General features: G+C 39.8%; 1 protein-coding gene across 1 annotated transcript; it reads right to left on the reverse strand.

Annotated features, from left to right (window-relative positions):
• Positions 1-6,970: 6,970 nt before the first annotated feature.
• Positions 6,971-10,287, reverse strand: LOC112170094 (trihelix transcription factor DF1). Its single transcript, XM_024307244.2, has 2 exons — positions 9,739-10,287; positions 6,971-9,002 (listed from the first exon to the last, which is right to left on the reverse strand). Exons 1-2 carry the CDS (start codon positions 10,047-10,049, stop codon positions 7,379-7,381), a joined length of 1,935 nt encoding a protein of 644 aa, XP_024163012.1. The 5' UTR covers positions 10,050-10,287; the 3' UTR covers positions 6,971-7,378.
• Between the last annotated feature and the right edge of the window lie 666 nt (positions 10,288-10,953).

Here is a 10,953-nt window from a genome sequence, read left to right on the forward strand (position 1 = left end):
TATGAATTCAGAGAGATGATGACCTTGATTTGTATGATTGTATTCATGCTCAATTTTTGCTTAGTGACATTTAGTGTATGCTACATTATTATAAATACTCAAATATTACATTTATGATATCAAAAGTTCATAGACTCTGAATGGTATTTTTGCTGGGTTTTTTTTTTATTTCAGTGAAGATCCTAAAGGAAGAAGAAGAAGAAGAAGAAAAAAAAGTATATTTAGAGGAAAAAAAATAATGGACTAAGCCCTGAAGGGACGAAAATACCCTTCAAAATATGCCAGTTGGTAACCTTCATAAAGAGCTAACGGCTCTAGGTACCAATGTTCGGTCATGATCCGAACCTCATGTACTATTATGATATTTTTAAAATGTGAGGTACCAAAATTTATAAGGACCAAAAAGTCAGGTACAGTATGGACGATTTTTCCTTTTTTATTTCAATTCTACCCTTGAAGCCAGTGACTTGAGGTTAACAGTGATTTGCCTACTGACTTGTGATCAACATTGGACATGGCCAGTGACATACAATATGACATGGTCAGTGACAATAACTTGTTGAATTCAGAATATGCCTAAAACTTTAATGTGTTTCAAAAGATCTATAAAAGTAATGTTTCATTAAGGAAAACTAAACATAATAGTGACACCATAAAAAGATACAAAAATCTAATTAATTTAGTAAACTAGAGTTTACAACTGGCCAGTGACTTGCATCCTAAGCCGTAAAAAAACTTCTAAAACTCTAATTTGCAAAGATCCAATTGTGCCTATGTTCCGGAAATGTCTTGATTATATGAGCTCTATCTTGCAAGATATCCTTCTTACTGAGTTTCTTCGGAATCCGCTCCTGTTTTGAAAGTTTCTCCATGTACTATATCACAAAAGTTTCACAATCTAATCTATTGGCCATAGAAAAATTCTAGTCAATGAATTTGAACAGTATAATAATAAAGTGACATTTTAATGTGTTGTATACTTATGAGGTTTCTTCTTGTGAAAACGAGAAGAACATCAGTGACTTAGACAATTACATGATCAGTGGCATGGTCAATGACACGTTCATAACTATAACATAGCCAATGATTTGAGGCTAGCAGTTACCTGGCCAGTGACTTAGAAATTTCAAAATATGTCAGTGACATGCAATGTGACTTGGCCAGTGACTTGGTCAATAACATGTTCACAATGACCTAGACAATGACTTGAAAATTCTAAAATATGTCAATGACAAGCAATGTGCCTTAGCCAGTGACATATGTATAAGAGTGACATGCATTGTGACTTGGCTAGTGACATGGATATAACAGTGACTTGGCCAATAACTTGGCAAGTGACATGTGATTGACAGTGACTTAGTTTGTGAACAAAACCATGTTCACGCGCACTACATTGAATAAGTGACAGGGAGAAGAGGGCAGAGAGGGGGAGAGAGAGAGAGAGATTGTACCTGCTTAAAATGACCATGCACTGATGCTATTGTCCAGATTGTATTATTACACCTTGAAGGAATTGCTTGTGTTAGATAGGCATTCCATATAAATATATTTTCATACTGCATCCCTTCTTTACCCATTGATACAACATTTTTTGCATATTTTGCATTATAGGATATGTATAGCAATAGAAAAAATCTTTTGTCAAACCAACACTTGACAAAAGCTTCTTGCACATGCAGTTTAAGAAATGAAAATATAAGTAGCATTAATAAGCCATACAAGTGGAAGTAGCAAAGATATTAGCTACTGGATATGCAATTAAAGACTATAATAATGTGTCTAGTGTCTTAGAACAATGGCTTAAGCAGTCCGTGAATTTTCAACGGAAACCTTCTACTGTGTGGAGTGCAGCCATCCTTGAAATGGAAATTCATCCAAAGCCCTAGCTTGCCATCACTAGGCCACAGAGCTCCATACTTGTTCGCACTAAACTTGAGCCACCCGTCTTTGTTCTCAAACAGCTCGTCATGAAAACCAAACAGTTGGTCGTTGAAATCTACCACGGTCATCATCAAAACATTGCAACGATCCTCGTCGAAACCAATAAATGTTTGCTGGTCTTTATGTGGTTGAACTCTGTTCCCATCAGCAGGAACCAGACTCTACACTTTCTTTCTCCAATTATCAGCAGCAGCTCCAGCCTCGGATTGCTTGAGATGGTCGTGGAGCTCTTCGTCGGTGTATTGGAAGAGAATGTCATCGTGAATAAGAGGCTGCCTTGGGACGATACAGAACAAGTGGATCAAGCACTCGGCAGCGGGTCACTGCCAGGAAAGTTGAAAGATTGAATATGGCTAGAGAATTAGAGTGGAAGAGGCCGCAGAGGCAGACAGAATCAGAGGCTTTCCGTATGTTGAGAATGCCATAGCTGTCTACCAGGTGCTCCAGAAAAGTGTCGTGCTTGTGTCAGCACTCACTGGCTCCAACAGTCGTCATTACTCCAGCGAAGGTGAAGTTCTCTGCGGACCAGTACAACAAGCTAAAGATGTTCCAGATGATGTTGATGTCTAACATCATGATATTCGGGAACGAAGAGAGCTGCAACTCATTGTTCTCGAATGCGAGTTATTGATGATGGCGGATGGTGACCCAGAGAGAGAGAGAGAGAGAGAGAGAGAGACAATGGCATGAGTTGTAATTTTTGTTATTTTTAGTGTCAAGTTGTTAAGGGGTGTATTAATTTAACATGAGTCATTTTGTGTTATCTGAACTATCATAAGACACATGTAAATAAAACACAAGCAATATATCGTCCTAGAGAGAGAAGCTTGAGACAACATTGAGAGAGCTAGTTCCCTGTCCGGCGGCGAGCCCTTTCGCCGTCTTCGGACGGGCTTTGTGTTGACTCCTTGTGGGTCTGGTGAGGCCGAGCTCCTTGATCGGCGTTTGTACGGATCGGGGAGGTTGCGGTGGTTGTTTGTGCAGTGAGGGAGAGGGATACTGCAGTGGCTTTCAGGCTTGGCTCTTCTCCTCGATGGCTATTGCGTCGGACTGGTTTGGTGTGGCCGAGTCGGATGTTAACTGGTGGCGGCGTGTTCGTGGCAGCGCGCTGTGGAGCCGATCGGACAGATCTGATCTGGACTGGATATGTTGGATCCGATCTCATGCGGGCTTTCGTTGGCTTGGTGGGTGCTTCGCCATGGATCGACTGAGACGGGGGTGGTTTCATGGTAGGCCGGCAAGTGTGGAGGGGCTGCGCAGGGAGCGGTCTGGCAGCGGTGGCTGTGGTGGGATTGGTCAGGGTTGGATTGCGGCCCGTGGTCTTCCTCTGTCCTGGGTTAAGGCTTGGGCTTGGGCCCCATACTTGGGCCTGGCTTTAGCGTTGGTTAATTTATGTTTATTGTTTTATTTTAGAACAAAATACTGTTTACTCCCTATACTTATAGGGTCTCGACGTTTCAGTCCTTGACTTTTCAATTTCACCTAAAAAGTCCCTGAACTTTCCAATTTCACCTAAAAAGTCTCTATCGTCAATTTTCCGTTAAAAAGTCTGTTATCTTGCTGACGTGGCACTATTTCAACAGTAAAATGACTATTTTGACTATTTTACCCTTACTGACCCCAAAAAAAAAAATTTACTCTCTTTTCTCTTTTTTAACTCTTTTTTCTCTATTTTTTTTAATTTGTTCTTTTTTATTCCTACTTTTTTTTTTTACTCTTTTTTCTCCATTTTTTTAATTTGTTCTCTTTTTTTTTCCTACTCTTTTTTCTCTATTTTTTTAATTTGTTCTTTTTTATTCCTACTTTTTTTTTTTTAACTCTTTTTTCTCTATTTTTTTTAATTTGTTCTCTTTTTTATTTCCTACTCTTTTTTCTCTCTTTTTTTAACTCTCTTTTCTCTTTTTTTTATTTGTTCTCTTTTTTTTATATATATATATATTTCTTTCTCTTTTCTATTTATCTCTTCTTCCTCTTCCTCCTCTCTGCTCTTCGGCCTTATTTTCCTCCTCCCTATCGCAGCTCCAGTTTTCGGCCACTCTTGGAAGCCGGAATGGTCGGGTTCTCTTCCCTTCAGATTCCGGCCCCTTCGTGGTGTCGGAGCTATATCAGAAGCTTTCTCTCGACGTCAATAATGTTTCTTTGGTGTTGGTTTGCTGAGATGATGAGCCAATAGAGATTCGAAGAGGATAAGATATTTGAGTTTTCCTACGAGTTTCCATGTTTTAGTCTATTTGGCTGTTTTTGATCGTAACTTTAGAGAGAAATGTTTGAACTGTTTTGGTACCGAAGAAAGGGAGGAGGAACGTGAATTGATTTGATTTAGGTGTGCTCCGATTTGGTTTGGAACCGCTGTATGGAGAGGGGTGATTAGGAGAGGTGGTGATGCTCGCCGAAAACTGGAGCTGCGATCAGGGAGGAGGAAAAGAAGGCCGAAGAGCAGAGAGGAGGAAGAGGAAGAAGAGGTAAACAGAAAAGAGAAAGAAATTAAAAAAAAACAAAAGAGAGAGAACAAATAAAAAAAAGAGGAAAAAAGTTTTTTTTTTTTAAAAGAGAAAAAAGAGTAGGACAAAAAAAGAGAAAAGAGGGTTAAAAAAAAAAAGAGAGAGAACAAATAAATAAAAAGAAAAAGAAAAGAGAGTTAAAAAAAACAGAGAGAAAAAAGAGTAAAAAAAAAAGAGAACAAATTAAAAAATAGAGAAAAAAGTGTTAAAAAAAAGAAGTAGGAATAAAAAAGAACAAATTAAAAAGAGTTAAAAAAAAAAGAAGTAGGAATAAAAAAGAACAAATTTAAAAAATAGAGAAAAAAGAGTTTAAAAAAGAAAAAAATATAGTAAAAAAAATTTTTTGGGGTCAATAAGGGTAAAATAGTCATTTTACTGTTAAAACAGTGCCACGTCAGCAAGATAACAGATTTTTTTAACGGAAAATTGACGGCAGGGACTTTTTAGATGAAATTGGAAAGTTCAGGGACTTTTTAGGTGAAATTGAAACGTTAGGGACTGAAACGTCGAGACTCTATAAGTATAGGGAGTAAACAGTATTTTGTCATGTATTTTAATTAGCTGTTTTGCTATGTGACGCCTTTGGCGTGTAATAAGCCCCTGCATATATTTTGTAGGGTTAGTCGGGCTAACTGCCTGTGTATGCACTCAGAGTGCCTTGTCTGCTAGCTCTAGGTAGGCAGCGAGCTCCTTGCTTTGTCAAATGGTCGCTACCTCCTAGTGGCAGAGTGAGACTAAGTGTCGTCGGATTTATTTTTCAACGGCAACATAGTAGGAAAGCTGTGCTAAAGCGGGTACTTATGCTATGTTGTAATCGGGTTACATATCGAGTTATCTTTCCACAATGTCACTGCTATGTTAAAGCAAATGGAGTAGCTAATTATGCACTCTTTGCTAGTTGGTATTTGTTAGAATACAAGTCTCCTGTAGAGATTTCTGATATTATTTCAGAAAATATTCTAGATACTTATTGTAATAAGGGGTTTAGGCTCATTGTCCCCCCCTTGTATTCGATAGTTTCATTAATCAAGGCTTGAGGGCAGCCGCATCAGTCCTTTATTCAAACAAAAAAAAAGACACATGTAAATAACATTTTTAGCATTTTCCAAAATTTATATTGTATTTTAATGGAATTTTTATTTTTTCTCATATTAAGATAACTTTTTAATATTGAAAATTTTAAATTATATTTGCTTATGTCATAATTTGGTTTGATAAATACTTTGACTTTTCAATCCATTCCACGTATGATGCGTTGAAATGTCAAAGAGTCCATGTAGGACTTTGACCTTTCAACGCACTTAAACCTTATATTGAGAAATAAAATGAATCCTTAGGTATAAGTGCATAACCATGACTAGTGAGATGACTAACTTTGATACTCCAAGTTTAAGTTCAACCTTAGATGCTAAGACCAGAGCATATGACCTGAATTAACTCAATTATGCCTCAACCCCCAAGGCTTAGAAGTCTGGACCCCTAAGGATCATAGCCACAACCTTTAAGGCTTAAGTCTCAACCCCTAAGCGCTCTATTAAAGCACATACAGTCATTACAAAGAGATATATTAGCACCAATCAAGGGCCAACTCTCACCAACTACGCCAAGTGTTTAGCTCAAACACGAACCCCTCTTGCTCAATTGTTATGCCCAATTGTTGGGCACTTCTTCTTCCTCATTCGAATGTCAAAATGTTTTAACACATTTTATTCTTATTACTCTTCATTCAAAACTCAAACACACTTGCTTAATTTAGACATTGAAGTGTGTTTGGCCGGCCTTATGCTAGTCTCTCCGATGACCTTGATCTCTTCACATTTACACATCCTTCCATGAAGCAATGGACACTCAATCTTAGGTGGAGGAAGCCCAAGACAAGACTTTAGTTACATGTGTCTTTAATCGATGATTGTGAATTTATGATGGTATTGCCTGTCTTTTTTTTATCTTTTTTTTTTTGTAGGAGGTTACGGAGTTATCTGTCCAAAATTGTTTTGTACTGTTGCCAAACAAAAAAACAAAAAAAAAAGAATTGCTTTGTACTGACTACTGAGTATTGTCCATCGATTAATAAGTGCATGTTAAAGTAAAATACATAAGGACAACAGAGGAGCGTATTAAACTATATATGACCCCATGGTCCTTTTGTGGTACTGACATCCATGAATTCACTGGCGTTTAAACGACAAGTACCGCAGACACAGTAAATTGTAACGCTCCCCCTAAATTTATAAGGCTCCTCACAAAAGAAGGATCAAGATTCCTTTTGGTAGACCCTACCCTATGTCTTAAGGGCGTCCTTCACACATGTGCCCCCCGTTGGCACTTGGGACTGTGGGTATTGAATAGGTCCCTATATCCAAAGGACTCCCCCTCCCTAATTGTCCCCTCATTTTAAGCTTCTGTGCACTACATATATACAGAGCCATAGACATAACAGAGATCCAACTCCAACTCTGATTTGTCTTCAAAGCACCATTTTGGAAAATCTGGAAAAAAAAAAAAAAAAAAAGAAGAAGAAGAAGAAGAGGCAAAACAAAGACTAATTGATAATTAGCCATTTCTCACATTTACACCCCCAGTATTCCATGAACAAAACTAAGCAGAAGCAAAAACTAATACAAATGCCTTATTTATTTTGTGAACAAGCTGAAATGAACACCTTTCTAGATCTCTTTCTCGTGGCTAGCTAGCTTATTTTATCACTGTAGAAAAATAAATAAATAAATTGTAAAATAGACATATAATTCTACCGACGTACTATATGATCACCGACCACTCTTTTCCTCGTTTCCCCACCATGTGTGTTTCTGTGTGTATTTTCGTTTTTGCTTACTGCACCCACTTACCGGATCCGGTAGCTCTGCAAAATCTGACCCGCATTGAAATTTGAATCAAACTTTCTTAATTTCTTTGCTCTTTTTCATGACTCTCACTCACTGAGCTGTCGTTGCTCCCACTGAAACTGAAACTGAAGCTCCTTTGTTTGCCACTATCTCATAGTTGCCCTCATCTTCCTCCTCGTCCTCGTCCTCGTCTTCGTCACCATCCCTATCTTCTTCCTCATGGTTTTGATCCATCCGCTCGCTCTCCATCTCCGGTTCGACCCGGTTCGGGGGCTGCCACTGCTGCTCCGGCCTCACCATCAGCGGCGCCGCATTCTCAGGCTTTGGTGAATTATTGTTGTTATCATTGTTATTCCCGATGTTCCTCTCTCTGTACAGACTGTCGAGGAGGTGGAAGTAAGGACACGTCTTGGAATCCTCGGGCCTCTTCTTGTTGCTCTCCTTGACCTTCTTGAAGTACTTGTTAATGTTCTCCCACTTCTCCTTGCACCTCTTCGCGCTCCGGTTGTACCCGAGCTTCTTCATCTCTCCCGATATCTCCTCCCAGAGCGGTCCCTTGGGCCCGTTCTCTTGGTACTTTGAATCCAGGCTTCTTCTTAGCTTGATAAGTGAATGTACCTCCACTTTCGGCCATCTCGACGAGCTCGGCGTAGTAGTAGGACTTACCAGATTATTATTACTATTGTTGTTGTTGTTCTCACCATTTGCTCTCGGAGTAATCTCGAAAGTCGTGATCGGCGCTTGTGATATCTGCAGTGTCGGTGGTGGTGTAGTCTGCTGCCGTTGTGAAGGAGGAAGAGCCACTGATTGCTGCGCCGGCGGTCGCTGTGGCTGTGGCGTTTGTGACGTCAGCAAATGGTTATTAGGATTAGTGGGTGTGGCCTGGGGGTTATGCTGCGGTTGCTGTTCGGCTATTTTTTGCAAGAAAGACATGACGGCGGTGTCTTTGGCGGCGGCGATGGAGCGTTCTTGGGCAAGAATCTCTCGTTCGCGGTTGATGCGGGCCAACTCCTGCAGTCTCCAAGCTTCTTCTCTGGCCATTCGCTCCTGCTCGCGCTTCTCGATGGCTTCCAGAAACCTCTTCTGGAGATCTTCCTGCTTGCGGACCACCTCCTTCATCAGAGTCTCGAAGAAGTCCTTCCACTTCCTCTTCCTCTTGGCCCGCCCTTCCATTTCTTCGTCCGATGAGGTGGACGAAGAGGTCGAATTCGACATGAGATCGGTCGATGATATGCTTGGCAAACTAGAAGGTGGAACAAATGTAGTGGCCTGATGATGCTGATGGTGAGAAGTAGGGTTTTGTTGCGGCGGAGGCTGTGGCGGTGGTGGGAAAATTGTAGGGTTTGTTGGAGGGAATAACGAACTAGGAATTGTTGGTGTTGCAATGCCTTGGTGTGGTGCAGCTGATGGAACAGTATTAGTACTGTTAGTACTGGTACTATTGATATGAGAAATTGTAGGAATAGGAGGAGGGTTTGACACTGCCATTGCAATTGTGGGTTGTGGCCTCGGTTGATGAGTGGTAGTAGAGTTGGGCGTGGTTGGAGTTTGAGGTTGATTTTCGAGGGCTTGTAATTGATCGAAGAACCGATAGGTCTTGCCGTCGGATTTCCCGGTGCGGCCTTCTTTTGTTCTCCTGTGGTACTTGTAGACGTTCTCGAATTTCTCCTTGCATTTCTTGGCGCTTCGATGAAAGCCAAGCTCTGCTAGCTTCCTGATGATAATAACAGTTTGACCAAATTAAAATCGATTAAATACAAGTTAAATCAGCACCAATGTTAATCAGTTCTCTTTGCTTTTACCCTAGCCAGGCCAGCTAGCTCCATATCTCCAGTTCAGCAACAAAACAAAGTGATGTACAGGCATTGACACACATAAAATACAGTACTCTAGTCGGCAAAATAGGATAGATAAGTATGAGATAGCAGCAGTTTCATGATATTTACATATCGATCAAGAAACTCTAATTGATGAAAGATAGTAATTTTCTGGAAAACTTGTATGACTCATGTTGGAATTGAAGAACTTATTCTGTGTAGTAAATTTCTGAATATATATAATAAGAAAACCATGTTAATTGTGGAATTTATTGAGCTCAATATTCTCTTTGCAGTAATTAAAACCATATATTACCTCCATGGATTTGAAGTCCATTTCTTAAAAGTAATTCTAGGCCGAATTACAGAAAGAGAACAAAAATGAAAAACATAAATTATCACCAGAATGAAAATAATTACCAGAAAGAGTTAGCTGATGAGTTGAGGATTGAAAACAGATCATAAGCAAACAAAAGAAAAATGGCACACAACTAAGTTTGAAAGTTCAGTTCCCAGATCTCAAGTTCTCAACCGCAAAACCAGCTCAAAGAAATCACTCCAATCAATCACCACCAAAAAAAAGGAACAAACAGAACAAGAATTGAAGCAAAGCAATTAGTGTTAGCTACTGACCTGGAAACTTCTTCCCATAATGGACCTTTAACACTTGCATCACGAAACGCCACGTCCATGTCAGACCGAATCTTCAAGAGAGCCAACGTTTCTTGGCGAGGCCACCGGTTGCCACCGAAGCTCCTATCACCAAATTCCTCACCAACACCACCACCACCGCCACCACTTCTGCTATAATTATTCTTCTCCTCTTCACCCGAATTCGAGCCAACACCGCCATCACCGCCACCGCCTTCGTGAGCCCCTAAGGGTTCTGCGGCCATAGCGGTGGCGGTGGTGGCGTCGGAGGAGCTCCCCAAGTCCCCCAGCATAGGGTACTCTTCTCTTTCAACTCTCTCTCTCTCTCTCCCCTAACAAAAACAATTACTCAGAGAGATGAAAGAAGAATAATAAAAATAATATCACACTCGCAACAGGGAGATGGTGAATTCTTTCAACAAGGGTTTTATGAGGATGATGAGGGTGTGTAAGGTGAAGAAGTTATTAATTTATTTCGGTGGGATCTGCTTGTCGATCTCAAGGAACTTGTTTTTCCTTTTTCTTTATACATAAATAAATAATCTCAACTCTCTCTCTTTCTTTTCAGCTGCGGAATCTTTTTTTCTTCTGTACGTAAAATAAAAATAAATATTAGGAAAGAAATAAGGAATACGTAGTATTACAGACATTTTTTAACAGCTGCACAAGGAGACGATAATGATAATAAGTAGGTTTTTGTCTGTCCAGCTATATTTAGTTAAAAGCCGGCCCCTATAGGTCAGCTTTTTTTTTCTTTTTTCCTTTTTCTCCGTTCTCATGGTATTATTATTTATTTGTTTCATTTTTTTTTTTTAATTAACAATAATTTTGGTGGGAGATGGAGATGGAGATGGAGAGATGGAGATGGAGTAAACCTGATGCTCCAGCTCTACTTTTTTGGGGGCTGTTTTGGATTTCAGTGGCCGTTGGCCACGTACGTTTGGGATCAAATGAAATGAAATGACTATTTTACTCCTAACGTGGTTCCCATTGACCTTTAATCATTGAAAGCTAATCTGACATTATAGTTTATTGGAACAGTGCGTTAGAGATCTGGGTTTGTTTCAGAATTCTTATACTTGTGCATGTCACCATTTATAGTTCCAAAAGTGCCCTTGCCACTCACACTTTCCAAATTCGATTGGTATTTTGTTCTTCTAAAATTTGTTCCCTACCATATCTGTGTTAGCAGAAGTG

Source organism: Rosa chinensis, chromosome 6 (assembly GCF_002994745.2).
Source record: "Rosa chinensis cultivar Old Blush chromosome 6, RchiOBHm-V2, whole genome shotgun sequence".
NCBI classification, from domain to species: domain Eukaryota; kingdom Viridiplantae; phylum Streptophyta; class Magnoliopsida; order Rosales; family Rosaceae; genus Rosa; species Rosa chinensis.